Source organism: Ascidiella aspersa, chromosome 9 (assembly GCF_963924565.1).
Source record: "Ascidiella aspersa chromosome 9, kaAscAspe10.2, whole genome shotgun sequence".
Taxonomy (NCBI): Eukaryota; Metazoa; Chordata; class Ascidiacea; order Phlebobranchia; family Ascidiidae; genus Ascidiella; species Ascidiella aspersa.
The window spans coordinates 5550920-5571254 of NC_139455.1; the positions used below are offsets into that span (position 1 = coordinate 5550920).

At 36.4% G+C, this 20335-nt stretch overlaps 1 protein-coding gene across 1 annotated transcript in view; it reads left to right on the forward strand.

Moving 5' to 3' along the window:
- The window catches only part of LOC146132043 (uncharacterized), a 52822-nt gene that overhangs the window by 2442 nt on the left and 30045 nt on the right, over positions 1-20335 (forward strand). Inside the window, exons 5-25 of the mRNA XM_083397191.1 lie at positions 330-438; positions 881-986; positions 2351-2430; positions 3337-3443; positions 4200-4335; positions 5031-5203; positions 5794-5931; positions 6528-6689; positions 7809-8012; positions 9728-9766; positions 9967-10037; positions 10657-10765; positions 12244-12390; positions 13249-13438; positions 14055-14181; positions 14777-14893; positions 15624-15761; positions 16891-17032; positions 18015-18128; positions 18743-18863; positions 19683-19816. Of these exons, the coding sequence (XP_083253317.1) occupies positions 330-438; positions 881-986; positions 2351-2430; positions 3337-3443; positions 4200-4335; positions 5031-5203; positions 5794-5931; positions 6528-6689; positions 7809-8012; positions 9728-9766; positions 9967-10037; positions 10657-10765; positions 12244-12390; positions 13249-13438; positions 14055-14181; positions 14777-14893; positions 15624-15761; positions 16891-17032; positions 18015-18128; positions 18743-18863; positions 19683-19816 (2664 nt within the window). The remainder of the gene's footprint in view (positions 1-329; positions 439-880; positions 987-2350; positions 2431-3336; positions 3444-4199; positions 4336-5030; positions 5204-5793; positions 5932-6527; positions 6690-7808; positions 8013-9727; positions 9767-9966; positions 10038-10656; positions 10766-12243; positions 12391-13248; positions 13439-14054; positions 14182-14776; positions 14894-15623; positions 15762-16890; positions 17033-18014; positions 18129-18742; positions 18864-19682; positions 19817-20335) is intronic.

Here is a 20335-nt window from a genome sequence, read left to right on the forward strand (position 1 = left end):
TACTCCTACTCCTACTCCTACTCCTACTCCTACTCCTACTCCTACTCCTACTCCTACTCCTACTCCTACTCCTACTCCTACTCCTACTCCTACTCCTACTCCTACTCCTACTCCTACTCCTACTCCTACTCTTTCTCTTACTCTTACTCTTACTCCTACTCCTACTCCTACTCTTACTCTTACTCCTACTCCTACTCCTACTCTTACTCTCGCACATTTTCGCGTGCACAGTTTTGCGCACATTGTGCGAAACAACGCCACGTCCCATGTTGAATAAAGGGCTGCGATAATTCAATTTGTGACCTACAAGCAACCCTTTCATCTCACAGGGGAATACAAGTCGTGCCCAGTCGGTTGGACTTCCAACCCGGCAGAAACCACTTGTTACCGAGTCATTGATAGCGAACAGCAGTGGTATTACGCAGATAGCGAATGCAAGTAAGTGTAGCTTACTTTACATTGTTTAGAAATACTTGTTGAAGTTTTCGATGTTTTCAAAATTGGGTTTCTGAGATCTCTTAAAAGGAGAAAATCAAACAAACATCTTAACCGATCAGAACGTTCCTTAACCGATCAAATATTTTAACCAATCATAACTGTTTTGATTAAATTATATTTATTTACACATTTTTATGATAAGGTGACAAATTGTACGCAGTTTTATACCATTGCGTTACTAATAACCAAAGTTCCCCAGATTAAAAGTGCGCTGGAAAATTCACTAGAAATGCTTTAACCAGATAACTTATACACCAAAAAATACCCAAACATGAGTTACGAGTGTCTGGCAGCTAAGCAGTTATCCTGCTGAACTTAGCAAGATTGATTCCTAAAATTTTACCTTTTATTTTTTTTGTTTCCTAAACTTACGTTTTTATAGAATTGATGGAGGTCACTTGGTGACCATCACTGACGCAAACGAACAAGCTGACGTCGCCAGTTTGATGACGTCATCTTACAGCTACTGGATCGGTCTCTCCGACACGGTACGTTGCCTAAAAGGAGAGATATGACTTTCAAATTATTTTTCCTACACAGTGAGGGCAAAAGTTCACGATCGGGAAGCCATTTTTTAACCTTAAGGGTGCCAGGAGATTTTTTTACCTCATTTAGATCAGCGATTCCCAAACTTTTCTAAAAATTTTGCCTGGTGGACCCGTTGCAATTATTTTGATATTTCGCGGCCCTATAAAAGTTCAAGGGTCAGTTGACCCATGTTTCTTGTAGTACACGAGTGCAGTCACCAGTATTTTTAAAGTAACAACTTTCTAACTTATGCGAACGATTCGCTGATAGCAGGTAGTACAGCATAATACATACTTTATGATGTCACAACGACATTACAAAATACGCTATATGATCGCATAATAAAGCATAATTAAAGACAATAATAGTGACAGATTATGTTTGAAAAATCGATCAATGTTGAAAAACTTAAAGACTAATTCTTCTTGCGGACCCTCTGAAACTGCTGTACGGACCCCAGTTGGTCCGTGGATACCACTTTGGGAACCGCTGATTTAGATAATAATTTTTCCTTCTTTGGTAAGCTGTTCTGCATAAATGTTTTAGTCCGATTAAAGAGTGCGACAAATCGAGAATTTTTTACAACAACGCACATTCGGTGCGTTGTGTTTCAAATCGTTTATTGTAACAAAAAACAATGTTGTGATACTACCAATAAAAATGGCCTTCCTTCTTACTTTACACTATATAATGCCGTTACCCAAACAAGGTTAAATATTTCTCGGCGCTCCACCGTTTGTTATCCTTTATATCCTCCGGTTTAATTATTTTGAATCGGAGCCTATGCAACACACGTTACTGTTAATATAAACTTACTTGTACATTACGAAGGCTCTCAAGCAAGCAATCAACCATAAAGATGTTTTTGTTTTGCGGCAAAAGTAAACGCAGTCCAAAGGCAACCCTGATATAAACAAATCGTGATTAAACAAACCTGAATAAGCAACATTTCCCACAACAATTATAACCTTTTTTAAATTGATCTCGCTTATATAAAAAATTGTTTCGAATTTGACAGTTAGAGTTTGGCCAGAAATAGAGATTTAGGGAAAACTCAAAGCATCTGTCATTTCTTTAATGCATGTGAGTGAAACTTGCCACTTGTAAAGTGACAAAGTAAACTACCTAACTGCTAAATTGTAAAATCGTGATTAAGAGCAAAATATAGGTGAGTAAAGTTGATAAAAGTAGCATGTAAATCCAATTGAAATGTGAAAATAAAATTGGCCACGAGAAAGCATAGCCATTTACTAAATGCTTTCCACCTTATACTGCATATTAAAAACTTCTGTGTTGATGTAATGTCTGTTTGACGTTTTTCAAGGATAACCCGAGTACGTTGCAATGGAGCAACCATGAAACTTACAGCTACAGCAACTTCGCTGTTGGTCAACCTTCCAATCCGTAAGCCTTACTTGTTAAGTTATTTATAGACTTATGCCAGTTAGTTTTGGAATTACTAAAAGCAGTCGAAAATATTTTTTTGTTACTATGTGATCAGTGCTCACTTATACAACCGTGGACAACATTTCCTAAATAAATACTGCAAAAATATACCAACAGATGTTTGATACACACAGATTTTTTTTAAGGTTTGGCTTGGGTAAACGCTAAGTAGTTTTAAGAGACCGCAAGTGTTTCATTTAAATACCAAAAAAAAAGTCCAAAATTTGGGAAACCGCTGGACCGTTTCGGTCCCCCAACACACCTTAAAAAAACACTGATACACACATCGAAAGCCTTAAGGCAGGGGTTCTTAAACTGTGGTCCATGGTTCCCTAGGGGTGCCTGTAGTAGTTTTTTGGGAGGAGTTGGGCCTATCGAGGCTCATTGGAATCATCTTTGTGCATAATTTAAGATTTGTTGTTTAAGAAAATAAATTGATAAAAACAGTTAAATGCTTTGCCATCTTCTTGAGTGCCTCCAGGCTCAACTAAAGTTTAATATGCACGCAGAACTATGACCGAAAACAGCAGGTCTACTGGTATTATGACGCCATCTTTGAATAACAATGTCCGCCCTGGTCTACGCAAACAATTTTTATTAAGATTACGAGTTATAAAAAATCAACGAACCCCTACCTTAAGTTTTAATTTATTAGTGAAGGGAGTGCTTCGCAACATTTTCGGATCGTGTAATTCATTGACATTTTAGTCAGTTTGCTAACCAACTGATTTAGAAATACGTTTTGCCTACGTTAACTAATAATTCTTAAAATAAATTAAAAAAATCCTCTACATGCCGTCACAGTTTTATGCTATATTATTGCAGACATCCATACTAGTCACGATTTACGCAATATTATTGCAGACATCCATACCCTGGCAGCACCTGTATAAAGCTGTCGTCCGACGGAAAGTGGTCACAGTCAAAATGCAGCGTAGAATCCAGGTTCATCTGCGAAAAAGGTCTAACAGGTAAGCTCCAAACACAAGTAACTTCTAAAGAAGCTTTGCGCACCTGCATATCAGCTATCTCGGAAAGCACCTCATGATACAATTTTCGCTGGAAAAACAGATGATTGTCCGAACTAGATGCGAAAACACATTTTTTCTCGACTATGTTCGTTCTAACTTACATGTGAAGCAAAACACGTGTATCAGGCAAAGAAAAAAGGTCTTTCGCCTGTAAGTAGCTATACAAAGTAGGTAAACTCGTTAAAGCGAAGCAAGTGCAACCATTTTTATCTTTCTTTCTTAATAGTTGGAGCATAATGATTAAAAGTTGTAGTAAGGCAAAATAAGAACCTACCAAAGCTCATACAGAACTAAGTAGCATTTTAACCGTTTCGAACATATCTTGATTCATTTTGAACATCATCAGACGACTTATATATAGGCTTTGATATTTCTACCACCTCTTGCCTAATATTGGTTGTCATTATAATTATGCTTTTTTATTTTGGATTGTCCAAACTATTCCTATAGCATATTTGCGTAGTAGATTCTGATCGTTAAAAGGTTATTTGAAGTAGTGGTTGTAAACCTTTCATGATTTGTTTGGATTCCTTGCATAGGTTTACCCAGCAGCATTAAAACAAAGTAAAAAAAAATACCAAAAATACCTTAAAAATACCAATCACATTTAGTGAAAAAATATCAAATCATTTACCAAATTACAGTGGATGTACTTTAAAATAACGTCAATCAATTAAAATTTGGCCCTAATTACAGGTACGTGTCCACCCGGTTGGCTGCACCTTGACAACAAGTGCTACGAGGTGGTCATCAACGAAAATCGCCTGCAGACGTGGACGACAGCCGACGGAATGTGCAAAAAGATTGGGGCCCAACTTCTGAAGATCGAAAGGTTAATTTTTAGAGATTTTTAAAAAAATTTGAGGTGTTCTTTAAGTCTTTAGCTGACGAACCGTATTAATTTCTCAAAATAATGACGGACACAATCAAATTTAAAACCTGGAAAATTCAAAAAAATCGCCGGACTGAAACCTTCTACAAATTAGTCTAAAATTCCGATTAGCACCTATACAATACTTTTTGCTGTAGACAGTCTGTTAAATTACCATCATTAAACATAATTATCAGATGGGTATCGTCTAATAATATCGGTCGAAAAACTTGAACATTTTCGTCAAACCCATTTAAAGCCTTATTCGGAAGAAAAGTATTTGGAAAAACCGTTCCTCTCATGTAATAAAGTAGCGGCACGATTATGAGGTATTAGGTTCAGGATTAAACTGGAAAAATAACTTGTCGAAAATATTATTGGAAAAATAACTTTGTTGAAAATTGTAGCAAGGCGTTTTTCTATAAAGAATGGATAACTTTACTTTTAAGAGATTTTCAACTTTTCCCAGCTTTTTGGACTATTGGTTTATAAATAAAGTAACGATTTGAATTAAACGCCTGTCACCATACTGAATATATTTGAACCAAATATAATATTCCTTAGGTACTATATATACAAACTGTTACTATACGTCGATATTTACCGTTTTAATTTCTCGGTTAGGCCCTGTTACAAATCCTTTGTATATTTGGCAGCGACCAGCAAGAAACTTTTGTCGGAAACATTCTGCCGCAGTTTAACAAGGCTGGTTACGACGCCTTGTGGTTGGGTGCCTCAGATTTGGCTCAGGACAACGTCTTTATCTGGTCTGACTCTACTCCGATCACTAAGTTCTACTGGGATGTTAACATGCCTCAGATGGTGACAGGTAGCGCTACCGTACGCTGAATTGTACTTTTTTATATCAATCCGCGTTTCCAAAAAAACAAAAAAATCAAAATTATAAACAACCATGCGTATGCTGTTCATTAAGACTTCGTTATAGATATTAGTAAAACAAATTCTTCCAAGAAAAGCGACATATTTTTAATGTTGATCGAAATGACAAGAAAAGTAGCACAAGACAGTCGCAAAGCCAAGTACGACGTTCATGATATTTCTAGTAATGCTATTATTTACATCTTTCAATTATTGTATGCAGAAAACATGAGAAAAATTATGAAACGTTTAACAATGTTAATCAAAAATCACCTTCTCTTGTAATTGTAATTCTTTACCGACGTTTCTTTACTAAGAATTACAATTACCAGAGGAGCTGTTTTTTATTAATATTACTATGGCAACAGTTTATAAAGGTTCAAAAAATTACTCCGAATTTCAGTAGTACGCTAATTTTATACAACAAGAATTGCATCATGAGCAACCAGTGTTTCTACTAAATTTTGTCCCTGTTGCAGTCACGCACTTTTCATATTTTATTTGTTCCAAATAAAAGAGCGGGGCTCCTTTGGTTTGTAGGCCAGGAAGACTGCTTGAGCATCTATACGGGCAAGTCGGCAGCCAATTGGGAAACCTCAACTTGTTTCTTCCAACGTCCCTTCATTTGCGAGTTGCCAGAAGGATCCACACTGCCTACAGGAGATGGAGTTATTACAAGTAGGCGTTTCGCTTTGACGTGCTAGTTTGTAAAGTTTAATGTCTAATAAAAACGAATTTAAATTCAGCAGTATTAGGCCTTTGGCTATACCCTTAACTCGTTTAGCGATTAATAACAACAACATAATCACTCACAATTTACACCATAAAATCTTCTTTTTCGACGCCTACTCTATTTATAAATAAAAAGTATTCTTTGTAAAAAAAACCTTTATAAGAAAATATTTATTACGTAGTATATTTGTTTCTTTAATTAGGGTAACCAACCAGTCTATCGTTATCCAGTTACATTTTTTATTCACGGAAGCGTTTTATTTATTTTTTATTTTTTTGTTAATTAGTTATGGGTTGTTTACCCAACAGTTTTACAAAATTTAAGTAGTTTAGTACCTTTAACTTTAATACTATTCAAATCAGTTGGCTGTCTTCTGTTATGAACAAACAAGATAAAAGCAAGACTTTCTATTGAATAACTATCTGCTGTTTTCTGATTATCAGGTTTAAAACCAGCCATAGTTAAGAAAGTAGGCTTCGTCTTACCTTTGAGTTAAAATCTGCTGCTTAACTTTGCGCGTTAATGCTGCGTTTTTGTGCAGCCGAAGGCAAGTGTAAAGACACAAACTGGCGACACTTCAACAAATTCTGCTACCTGGTACGCCAGGACGAGAGAACGCAATCAGCCGCCGAGAACTTTTGCGCTCAGGAGCAGGCAACCCTCACAAGTATTCTGTCAACTGGCGAGCAGAGTTTCCTAGTTGGTAAGATGTCAGCACTGTAAAACTAAATGTGCTTTTTATTGATTTCAGGCACCATCATATGGTTTACACTTTTCTACACTTATTAATAGCAGTTTTATTAATTTTTGCGATTTTTGCGTTAGCAGTCAACGATTTGGTTTCATTTTGTTTTTATTTTGCTCTCAGCTTGTTTTTGTATGAATTTTTGCTGATAAGTGTTCAGCCTACTTCCGATATTATTTAAGTCAATATTCTACTATTCCTTAATAAAGCACTGTCCTGTGGAGATTTTTTGGCATTTCAGCTAAGGTTTTTTATTTTAATGCCTGGCTAGTTTGTAATGGTGATGAATCGTATTTGCTGTGCTCAGTATAAAAACAATGCCATAATTGTTAAGATAAAGTTGTAAGTTTTATTATTTTTGTGTTCTAGGCAGACTTGGACAACTAGATAATTCTAGTTTTCTAATTCAATGAATAAGAGCAAAATGCCTCTAATTCTACTTCTAATCTAATTTGTGAATTGCTTGTTTGCTCTAATTCTAGTTCTAATCTAATTTGGATTTTACCAAAAATGCTGCTTTGTCCAACGGCATTTTTAGTCTCTCAGTTCAAACACAGAATTTCAATTAAAATTTTCTGGTTGGAACGACTTGTATGTAATTTTTACAGTCTAACAACATAAAAATGCATACAAATTAGCACACACATATTTACCATTCACGTTCTTATAAGAATAAATTGTGATTAAATTAAAGGTTGTAAAAACTAAATGTGATTCTAGTTCAAATTCTAGTTGAAATTGATTTTTTAGGAATTCGGTAATTCTAATTCTAATCTAATTTGAAAAACCTCAAAACGATCTAATTCTAATTCTAATCTAATTTAGAAAACTAACATGCTCTAATTTTAATTCTAATCTAATTTTAAAAACCTAAAATAAATCTAGTTGTCCAAGTCTGGTTCTAGGTTTAGGTGTTCAATTGTGACGCAATTACCTTACCAACAGTTGAAAAACGAATGATTCAAGTTTCGATTCGCCATTTACGTTAAAAAACATGGATTATAGAATAGTCACCTCGTGTAATCAATCCATAGCCTATATCTCCGTATGTTTGACGCGGGCAGCTTTCATTTTCAGGTGCAAATCCTGCTGACAGCTGGTTGGGCCTTACCTACCAGTCGGGCTACACGTGGAGCGACGGCAGCAATTATGGAAACTTCATGAATTGGGGCGGTACAGGCCCTACCAATGCAGCGTGCAATTATATGCGAGGGAACAACGGGGAATGGATGGGGGACAACTGCAACACCGCCCGCGCCTTTATCTGCAAAATGCCTGAAAGTAAGACTGCATTTTGTCAGCTTGACAAGATTGTTACTACAGCAAGACCACTTTTATGCTATGTTTTGTTGCCCTGATTTAACGCTACGCAAGTTTTTTGTTTTAAGGTATACCGAAAAGCTTTTTTTTATGTTTGTTTAAATTTAACACTTCACTTGTTATGGGTATAAGACAAGTCAATGTTTTTTTTCAAAGGCTGGACACTATTTTTTGCTTTAAGCTGGTTAAAGAGAGCTTCTTTTTATAAAACAAAAAAACATAGGTAAATCACCATTTGATTGATTAAGAACTACTGCTGATTTTTTTTCAAGGCTAAATTTATTTTCGTGCCTAATTTTCCCAAGCCGAAAGATTTTATGCTAAATGTGTTGCTTGGTTTACTAATATCACGAAGAGTGTATTTTTAAGTTTTAAAAATATATTCCCCAAACTAAAACATGTTTTCTACCATCGTTGTGTAATATGTTATTAGCCTATTTATTACTAGCGAAAGCTATTGTACATCGCAAAGCTATACAAAGGATCAAATTTGCCCTAAAGTTAAAATAACAAACAAAAAATTAATTGCAAAACAAAAACAAAGCAGCTAGCAACTCCTGGGGTGTATAAACCGAAATTGCTTATCGTTTCAAGTCAGTTTAAAAATTACACCAAAACGACAAAGGTTTGTCTCTGAAAAAAGGCAAAGCGTATGTTGCGCAAGTGATGCCAAAGCTGCTGCATTAATTTTTTCACAAAAAGCAGCAGTAGCGCTGTCGCGACAGTCGTTACTGGTTAACGAGTGCTTCTTGCCCCGGCCAAAGTCTGACGGCGTTTTTTGGGTCGTCATCACTGAAACGTCACTGTCCAAACGACGCCGTGCCTGGCACTTTTGAGCTTGTGACTTTGCTGAGTCGCCGCTATTGACGGTGCTGCTGGGAATTTGGCCGGACAAGGGTTAACACTTGGCCGACGGGTCTTTTGGATTTGGTCTAATGGTCTACGCATCAGTGTTTCTCAACCGTTTTTGCGTCCAATGACGAAAGCTTTGACGACTAATTTTTTTTTTTTTTTTTTTTTTTTTCACTGAAAAAAAGCAAAATTAACATAAGTTCGAATTTAATGTTATGACTTATCGGCTTGTCTTTGTATTGCTTTCGCCATTTTTTGGAGCATTTGATAAATCTTGCTCAGACTACGGTAAGCGACTCAACCCAATTTGAATCCCATTAGTTGAGAAAAGAGTGAACTATAAGCAACCAAGTTAGGTACTATGTCTTTTTCAGATGTTTTTGTTCACCACGCCGTTTATTGCATTTATACGGCGGGCGCCTAACAAAACTAAAAGCTTGTTGCTACTTTTTTAATTTTTTTTAAAAAACAGGTCACTTCGTCAATAAACCCAATCCCTTTTTTGTTTTTGAGTTTTATGCGGAAAAAAAACGATAGCGCAAATTCACCAAAATGTTTGCCGGCCTTGTTTGTATGCATGTGACTCTGAGTACAAACCTGTCACCATTTAACGTTTATCTTGTATTCAAGTCTCGATTACTCACCATCACATGTTGTCTAATTGTGTACTGTATAATGCGTTTGTTTTGCGAGTTCAGAGAAAATCACGACAATAAACAATAGAACCTGTCAGTAAACAGCGAAGTTGTAATCAGGTGATGTACAGTCGTACACGTCATCAACAGCAATACGGACAATGTCTAAACCTTATTTATTTATTTTAGTTCAGACTCCCGTTTCAACTGTGCTGCCACCTACCGGAAGTAAGTTTGTTCAACAATTATTGCCAACAACTTGACCCTAATTAAACAATTATTATTTTAGTTTATAAATCATTATTATACAAACCACTATTTATGTTTTAACGATTAGTATGTTGATTAAAAAAAATTCCCAATACGACCAACCATTTACTCGTTTATTTTCATGTGGTAAACTCTAATCACTGCTCTTACTTCGTCAGATCCAACGGATGTTGAAAAATGCGGAGGTGGAGGTTGGTTTTCGGATCCCTCGTCGACTCAATGTTATTTGGTAAGACCTAAAAGTTTTTAAATAGAGAGTTGGGAAATTTTTTTAGCGATGCTTTTATTTATAACTGAATAAAAGTTCTTAAACGCTTTAGCTTGCGGTACACTCATAAAATCAAGAAAATATTGCGGCATATAATTTCTACAAAAAGTAGTGACATGACTTGACAATCGACTTTACTAAACAACAAATATCATGATATGATAAGTATTCTAAATAATTATAGTGTACGTTTAAGTCCTGCATTCCTAAATTTACAAGTAGTTTATTTCAAAAATAAACTCAAAGTTTCGTAATGAAGAATTTTTTTCTGCACATAGCGCATGAAAATTTCCAGCAATGACGTCAAAAAGTTACGTCATAACGATCTAAAAGTAGTAACTTTAGGAAACCTTAGGTTATCGTTTATCTTTGTGCACGGCAAACATATGCAACTGAAATCTTAGCTGAAATACATTCAAGGAAATGGCGGTATGGTGAAAAAGGGGCATGACATGGTAAACCTGCGAAAACTGTTTTATACGAAACGTCGTTCCAGGAACAATTTTTTAGGATCGTTATTCGAACCGTTTTTGATCGACTCACCAGTGAGAACAGATAATAAACGGGTGCGTTTTTGTAGGTGGATGCCGTTCACGCAAGAACTTGGTACGACTCGCGCAAAGCTTGCCAAACTGCTGGAGGAGATCTGCTGTCCGTTAACTCGCCACAGGAACAGAACTTTATTCACAGTAAGCATATAGTGCGAGTCCTACCAGAGCAGTGTTTCTTAACCTTTTTAGCGCTCGTATTCTTCGAGCTTTCATGACATTTTCTCGTACCCCCTGTCTACAATGGTCGGCAAAAGTAAATCAAATTCTCTTAATAGGAAATAAAAGCAGTGTATTTATAATTTAAGTGTTGAATGCATGCACTAAAAACAGTCTTGTGTAAGTTCAACAATATTTACAACACGGAGTTTTGTTGTTGATTTTCGTAAATTGCGCACTCTTTACAAATATGCCGAAATAGCTCATAACTTCACATTATATTTTGTACCCCCTGCTTTGGTGCTTCGTACCACCAAGGGGTACACGTACCCCTGGTTAAGAACCCCTGTACCAGAGGGTATGTACCATAGTTGGATCAAATACATTAATTCAGTTCAATTCCAATTACAAGTTACAAACCAACTCTGGTTTGGACTCGCATCGAGTTTTGCCTTGCTGTGTTACTCGGCCGAGTCAGGTTTATAGATAAAAAAAATGGTGTTAATATTATGCTACTATTGCGGAATACATTATTCTAATTATCGGAAAGCTTGTTTTAAATTTTGTTACTTTCTCTACTATTTTAAATTGATTTTAAATTGCGTGAGCTACTTTTCTGCCGATTTATATTTTTAAATCTAAGCATCAAACCTTCCATTGACATCGGTAGATCGAGTACTCGACGAGAAATTGCGCAATTCTTGTTGCTCGACTGAGTTATAGTTACAATTAATCCCTAACTTTTCTAATCCACTTGAAGACTGCCACATTGAAACAAATCTAAGCATTTTAACCAATTTTGGAGCAAGTAGTTTTTTGTTAAGGCAATCTTTGAAACCTAACTTCGTCTGGAAGCATTTCGTTGCGTTGTAGGTTTAACTACGGCATTTAACATTACCCAGAGCGGAGTGAACGACGCTTCTTTTTTTTTTTTGTTTTATTTATTTATTTTTTAATATTACACAAAATAGAAAGACAGACGAGATTAAAAAATAGCAGCACCTATCAAGAAGCGACAGGTTTGGCTAAAGGCCAGCCAACTTAACTTTATGAATTGCGAGATTTTCTGAATTTAAAGCACAGATATACTCAGAGTGTTTTATCAACTTTATTACGAAAACAAACATGGAAAGCGTCGTTAATGTCTTTGCATATTTACAACGGTATATAACGAACCGCGCACATAACAGTACGCAATTCAACAAATCTCTGTCAACATAAGGTCCAAATTGGAGAGTTACAGGGTTGTTTTATTAGAAAGTTTAAAGTTTTGAAAAGATCAAAGATGTAATTTCTTCCCAATAGCTTTCAATATGACGACAATTATAAAATATACGCGATATAGTTTCAGGGGCATTCGACAGAAAACACATTGGACGAAGTCTGTTTCTAAACGAGTGTAGTGCTTTCTTTGTTACAATGGCACCTATAGGTTAAGTAACGACGTTTCTTGTTTGCAGCGATGGTAGGGAACGTGCCAGTGATCGTCAACGTGTGGATGGGCGCCAACGACTTCAACGACTGGGTCCACGACACGGCCAACGTGGTGGACCAGGGATGGATGTGGTCGGATGGAAGTCCCTTCAATTACCTTAACTGGAATGACGGTAAAAAACGTCGTTTTCGTTATGAAACATGATCGCAGGCATATGTGTAACTGCGAGCACTTGCCTTAATTCCCCTTATCTAAGGCGGTAAAGCAAATGGCCAGAATTGATGGAGAACCTGTGTTGAAATAATATCCTAGTTTTGACAGCTTATAATTACAGCCTAAGTACCTTTGTTCGACTGATATACAGTGTTTTATTTTTGTTTTACAAATTAGCCGGTGTATTTTTAGGGTACCGGTAATCCGGCCAGCGTTATTCCAAAAATAGCCTCACAGTGATATATGCACATTTGTAAGCTTGTGTAAACTTAGTTTTAGTTTACTATATGGTAAAAAATAAACCATAAGCAATCAAGAATGTGGTTGGTAAAACTTAAATCAGTCAACACGACAGAAATCAATAAAAGGCCAAACTCGAAATGTATTTCATGACAAAAATCACGCGTGAATAATGATAAGTTTAAAAAAAAAAAAATTGTATAACCACGTGCCAGCCTTTCTTAACCTCGATGTTATGGCTAAATCAGACAAAAAAATATTTCATCAACTGTCATACTTAATAAAGGAATCAGGTGGCACTGTATAAAGACAAATTGTATTGCATTCTTGAAGCACTTGAAGCACTGTTGTGCGAAAGCTTGTCGAGAATTCAATACAATTGATCTTTATACAGTGCCACCTGATTCCTTTATTAAGTATGAGACAAATACGGCTATTTACAAAAATTTCCATACTCAAAAGGTCGTAAAAGTTTAAACAGCTAAACCAGGTCGCACACCGGAAAACTTTGAAAACCCTGCTCAAAGTATCCAAAAAATCGCTCTGTAAACTCGCCCGCTTCTGGCGTTTCTTCCAGGCGAGCCGAATAACGCGGGAACGAGCGGAGAGGACTGTGCTGAAATGCACGTGTCAGATGGTCGGTGGAACGACATCAACTGCTACGAGTACAGGCACTACATGTGCGAGAAGCGAGGTGTGGTGGACAGCATCATCGGCACTGATTTGGAAGACGACAATTGCAAAAGCAACGAGGCCTGCTGCTTTAAGTAAGTTGGTTGTTCACTTATTCGACAAACCGCAGTACGCACCACCCAAAACAGTTGCTGGCGAGATACCAAATTTTAGAGCCATAAATTACGACTTGAGTGGACTTTAGTCGCTGTTCTTAAGTATTTTCGGCAAGCAATTAACATTCTTCTAGTCATTTAGCCAGATTAGTTGACTAAAGCGCACTTAATTTTACTTTTTAACGACTGACCTACGTTTTTGGTATTGACTTGCTTTAAAAATATTTGGATGAGACTTACGTATTTGTTAACAATACGCTCACTTTAAAGTAAGTTGTTTTTTTAAAGGGATTTACATAAGGAAATCAAAAAAGGCCAAAACGCTGTAACACTAACTTTTTACATCCGTTGTCTTTGATAATATAGTTTTTGACATAGCACTACAAAATCACCGCTAAACAAAACTACTTACAGATAATAAAAAGTCAAATTTACCGACATTTTGCATAACAAAAACACTCAAGGCAAGTCTAGTAAAGTCGCTTGCTAAAACTCTTCAAGTCATTCAAAAACCATGCTCAAAATTAATGAACAAAATATTAACTTAGTTTAAACTAATTTATAGACCAAGTTAGCTTCACCGATTACTTTTCAGGCACGTTGGGGTAGAGTATGGCGGAGTCCTTGACGACTCGGTACTCACCGCGTCCAGCCAAGCAAACGAGTGGTACCCGCCGTCACGTGGTCGACTCAACACACCTGCTGACGTCATCATCATCAACGTAAGTTCGTCTTTTTAATTGAAACTTTCGCGATTATTTTTTTTGAATCTATCGTAACGCATCTCATCGAATAAAGTTCTGACGAACTAAAGATTTCTGCCTTTATTTTGTGTGCGAAGGACAAATACCACAAAAACAAGTTTGAAAAAATTAAAACCCCAAAATATAAGTGGTTTATTTAAACGTTTAGGATAATTACACTCAACTCCATTGAGAATTTCATCAGTATCTTAATTTGAATATATTGATTTGTTTCGTTCTCAGGCTTTTTATATCACTAACATCTGATTAAAACTATTTCAAAAGCGTATTATTTCATTTCTGCTCACAGTTGGCTTGTTTAAAGTTTTGCGACAGTTTGCAGTCTGGTCAAAAAAGTGTATCAACAAACGATGGAGCCAAACAAGTTCTGTATCTAACGTACAATTACCAAAAAAATACCTGTCATAATGTTCATCGAAATTAAACATGCGACAGCAAGCAAATCCGCTGAAATGTAAAACACTGTATTTCAGTTTCCAATAATAGCTCCTAATAAACATAGTGCATTTTGTTACCTAAGGTGTATTTTCTACTTTATTTTTCTGCCTCTTAGGACGACGTAAACTTCGGCACCGGCCACGGAGCTTGGGTTCGAAAGGGTTCAGACGACAACCCTTGGTTGCAGGTCGACTTTCCTGGCCATTTTGAGATCAAGGGCATTATCACACAGGTTTGGAAACTTTTTCTTTTAAGTGGTTTGATTACGCACGTTAGAATATTCCAAATAGTTTGTATCTAAACAAGTTTGGATCGGAAGCTAAATGTTTAAAAAAGTGTTTCCATGTAAGTTGTGTTTTATAAATTACACAGTTTAGATCAGTGTTGAAAACAAGTCATTTGTAAGGCATCTTGTCTGACAATGCTTGTGTCAAGTCAAGTTAAGCCTTGAAAATTAGTTTGGGTTACAAAACTGGTTCAGACATCTTTTTTACTACAGTAACACCTCCAAAAAGTAATACCTCGCAAAAATAAGGTAATTCAAAATCATTCACGTTTTTGGATTCAGGCATTGGTACAGAATTTCTGAGTACAGCGTTGCCAAAACGTTTTTCAATCTTCAAAATCCCTAGTATGTCTTTCGAGTCGTATTAAACAGTCTCTAAAAAGCTCTATTTATACCGCCTTTGAGTATAGTCTTAAATTTCTTGTTTGTCGAGCATAAATGTGTTTAGAAAGTGCCGCTATAAAACCAACTTTCAACTATAATTGCTATGTAATATACTGTTTTGTTTTGGCAATACAATCTCAAAAGCTCGAGCGATCCAATTTAAGGTTATTAAAAAGCTTTAAGCTATCTTTATTTGTCCTTCAATTTTTCCTATAAAAATGCGTGGCAACCTTGTAGTATCAACGCCCCTGTGTGTAATACACATCCACAGCGGCCAACGTCTTTCATTTAGGGTCGCAACGGTTTGATCCAGTACACCGAACGGGAATGGACGACCAAGTACAAAATCAGCTACAGCCAGGATCCGAACAACAACGGTTCGCAAGTCACCGGCTGGGAATGGCTTGCCGATGTCAACAACCAACCTATCGTAAGTGCAAGGCAATCATACAAAATGTATTGATATCGTTACTAAACTTGTTCATAAATCTCAAAGCCAAAAAGGTCGAGTAAATTGACTTCATCTTGATAATGACGTTTCGATACGTACTTGTATGAACATCAGTTAAAGTTTTAACTTTTAACTTTTAACAGTACGTATCAGAAACCTCTTTAGCAAGATGATGTCGATTGACTCGACCGTTTTGGCTTTGAGATCATTATCAAGCTACATTACAGATCCGTGTCTACAGTGTACTTGACTTTACTATACTTCTTACCGAAACAGACTTTAGCAGAGCTTATACATTTGACCTACGTTGCGTTATTTAATTTTGTAAATCTAAGAATCACTTTATCGATCGCCCTGATTAAGGCTTAATTTTCGAGTGTTAACCCTATTTTAAACCTTGGTTCAAGCAAACAGGCTGAAAAGAATATTACAGTTTGTTCTACCTTTTCATGTTAGTATTTTACCTATTTTTAAAATATAACAGTATAAACGTGTTTATCTTGTATCTGCCCTCAGTTTTACTTGGTCAGGAATCGACAGCAAATGGTCATACACACACACGCAATCAACTCTTCTGATCTATATGTTTAACGTATTGTTAAATCCATTCAATCAAGTTCGCTCCGGTGGGCCAACGACTAGGGATGTTCGATACTTGACCTTTTGCTTCGATACCTATACCCGATATTTTCAAGTGAAAGTATCGTTATGCTATCTGATCCCAAATGACGTTGTTATGCTCAAACAAGCAAAATTCATGAAGTTTAAACGTTTAAAGTAATTTGTTTTTCAGGTTATTAAGCTAAAATTTGTTAAGCGTTAAAAGTTTAGTTACCGTCATTAATCTACTGTTTCACAAATTACCTTTCAAGGTAAAAATTAATAAATTGGATCGCAAATCATGGTTAAAATACCCTTATTAATTTTAGCACCGATACCAACCTAGTATCGGACGATTATCGATACTATGCTATTTGGCATCGGTTATCGACTGTGTTCCTGTTCCGATACTAACATCCCTTCTATACTTACCTCAAGTTTGTTGCCCCGATGGCGAAAATCTCTGTTTTATAACAAAGTCCCTCAAAAGTGATTCACTTGTGCGCAGATCTTTCCCGGAAACAGCGATCAGAACACTCAGGTGACCAACGTATTTCCGCGTCCTATCGTTGCACGTCACATGAGATGTCACCCAGTTGAGTGGAAGGACAGACCTGCCCTCAGGCTGGAATACATCGGCTGCTACGCATGTGGGTTCCTAGCTGTGTAGTAATAGCTTAAGCTACTGTTTTCCAATAAATTTACTTGATTTTACTTAAATCATTTTGTCAAATGACTTGCCTTGAAGTTATGAAGGGCAGTAGCTTGACTTGAACTTCGTGTTTGTTTGCGTAAAACTTTTTCGGTATTGTTTACGTGGAAATAAATCTAGATTTTGGTGTTAACTATATAAAGTATTGCCAGGATCAGAGACTCTCAGTTTTACAGTTTATCATATTGTTTTCTTGTCAATGCTTCGACTTTCGCAACTCTTTGTAAAATCACTTGTTTACAATAAAAGGAATTCCTGAGCGCGATGGAGAGCCTTAAGAATTGTAAATTTTATCGCTTTGGAGCTTTGTTGGTATCTTAATTTGTCAAAGCTACAGGACAATATTGCCACTTTGGTTTAAAAGCTATTTGGAACGAACAAACTGGATTTTTTAACGTTTTAACAGTGGTGCAAGGTCTTACTTTGCTTCCATAAATAGTCCTAAAAACCCGAAAGGGGTTGAAACGGCGATATTTGGGTTTTCTAAGAAACCCTAAAAATGCAAAAATGGTAAATTACATTGAATACAACCTTTCAAAAGGTCACACATTTTCCTTCGACTGTATAGTATTAACATCAATACAAGGCTTAATGTTGGAATACCTAATTTTTTAAATGACTCTCTGGGCCCACGGTTAAATTTATATCGAACTAGAATAATTAATAAATAGATCATTTCCAAAACTTTCGCGGTCTTTTCGTTTTGAAATTCAGTAAATTCGTCTTGCGGTTTTGCAAGAATGCAATATTGATCAGCGGAACTAATATTTGAATGAAAAACATTTTCGCTGCTCGTCCAAGTGGCTTATTGTGTTAGTCGGTATAACAGTGTCGTCGTAATTTTACGGGCATCGTTTAGCACATATTATTGCTGCATTATACTGCGTAAAATGTCAGTTCTTCATTTTTATTTTATTCAGCTTGTATGCTCAAGTTGGGAATGAACTCCGGTATGGTGAAGGACAACATGATCACGGCTTCCAGCAGCTTGGCTGGCAAGAATCCGCAACAAGCAAGAGCCCCACTCGACCCAAGTAACGGTTTATTTTACTACAATATTAATATTAAAAACAGGGATACTGATAAAACCGAATATCTTTTGGTGCTGTAATACCGAGATATGAATCTGTAAAAGCCCTATTGCTATATACCTACAATTTCGAATGTATCCCATTTTAGTAAGATACATTTCTAGAGTTTTCGTCTGGGTTACCCTGACTCTTAACTATATACCTGTCAAATTACCAACTGGTCACCTAACCTGTTAAAACACTAGTTCCTACATACTGTCATGCACAACATTCGGTAGGTAACATCCATAGTGCTCATACTATACAGAACCTTACGGAGACTTATTATTTTTATATTTTTCAATAAACTCAGTTCCGATTACAATTTGTAATTTAAACTATGCACTTCATACGTTAATTGCTGAATTTTATGTACCTAATCAAGCCGTGTAATTAATAGTTTGTAAATTATAAAACACAATGTTTTTGACAAAAATAAAATTATTGGAATTTTAAAACTTAAAAAAGCTTTAACCTATTAAAGTTTACATAATTTTTTTGTGTCCTACGAAATATTGTGTTATCATTTCATTCATTTGTTTATCTTGTATTTCTGACCCGTATTTATTTGCTTGCAGACGAATGCGTTCGCGATACGGCTACTGACAAGGGTGCCAGTTACCGCGGCTGGATTTCAAAGACAATCACCGGCATAACTTGTCAGCGCTGGGGCGCACAGGAGCCGCATTCTCACAGCTTGTAAGTTCAGGGAAAATTTCTCCTGACATCGGCGTAAACAGAAACTTAGATTATACTGGCGTGGAGTTAGGATATACGCCTTTAGGGTTAAATTTGGCAGTAAAACATTATATTTTCTATAGGATGTATCTTAAATGGGCCTTTTGAACATTTTATTAAAATTTGTGTGAAAGTTTCTGCTGAGTTAGCTCCACCAGGCAACAAATCAATAGATAGAAATCGCTCTCTGGTGTGAACGAAGTATACCGACGTTTCGGCAGCCGATTAATATTTAACACTAGAGTGCGTTAACCAGCTTATATACTAAGAAGTGTAAAAATAGAAAGACTATAGATTAACATTAATAATCTAGACGGCGCTAGAGAATACAATAAGCTGTGACGTGACGGAGCGATCCTGTGCAGAACTGCACCGTCGGACAACGAGCGTTTATCAGCCATGGCGTTAGCTACAACGACGAGTAGATAGCCTTTTTTGTTCGATGGTGTTGCGACATTTGTCAATCCGGAATGATTCAATGAACCGTCTTTTGGAATAGTGCGGTTCCCAGTTTAGACTTTTACAATTATCCCAATTAAACTTCGACACAGATTTGATTGGGATAATTGTGTAAAATAATTTGTAAAAACATTATATTCTAACATCTTGGAAATGTATTGTGTCTCATTTTAGGTCCAAAGTCCGGCTTACATATAGTTGCGAGAAGTTACATTGTGGTAGTTTAAAGAATCATACAAAATCGTACAGGATAATGTAGTTTTGCCACTAACTTGCCACTAGGTAATCAGCTCATTTTTTCAATTCAAATAAATTGTTCAGCAAACCTGCCGACTACCCAGATTCGGGTCTGACCAACAATTACTGTCGTAACCCTGACGGCGAACCTGGTCCTTGGTGTTACACAACCGATCCCGACGTTAGGTGGCAGCTTTGCTCCATCCCTACTTGCCCGAGTGAGTGTGATTTCTATGGATTTATACTTGGTCTTGTTATTCATATTACTTAAAAAGTGTGTTGGTAAGTTTCAACTACAAAGAAGCATCGGTAAAAGTTAGTTGTTGTTTAAAAAATTGGTAAGCGTGCGTTAAATTGTGATTTAAAAAAATACAGTATAGCCTTTACTAGTCTTCCTTACGTAAATCTATTTACTTTTATTCGGCTTACTCACAAATCTGTCCACTTTTGTCGAAGATGATTAGTATTCCGTCTTCGTCTAAAAGGTTTAACTAAAGTTTCATCATCAAACGAGCGAAATAAACTTACTTCTGTGATAGATACACAATTGGGCCTAGCCTGTTATTTCAACTTTTGTCGTAAAGGAAAGATACTCACACACATATGTTATCAACTGTGATCTATCTCTCATGAAGGTGCTTTTGGTACAACGATTACGGCTTGCGTATCATCAGTACAACGAAAGCTATCGCAGACTATCCGAATCTCTCGATCAATGGTGCAAGTAAGGCAGGCTA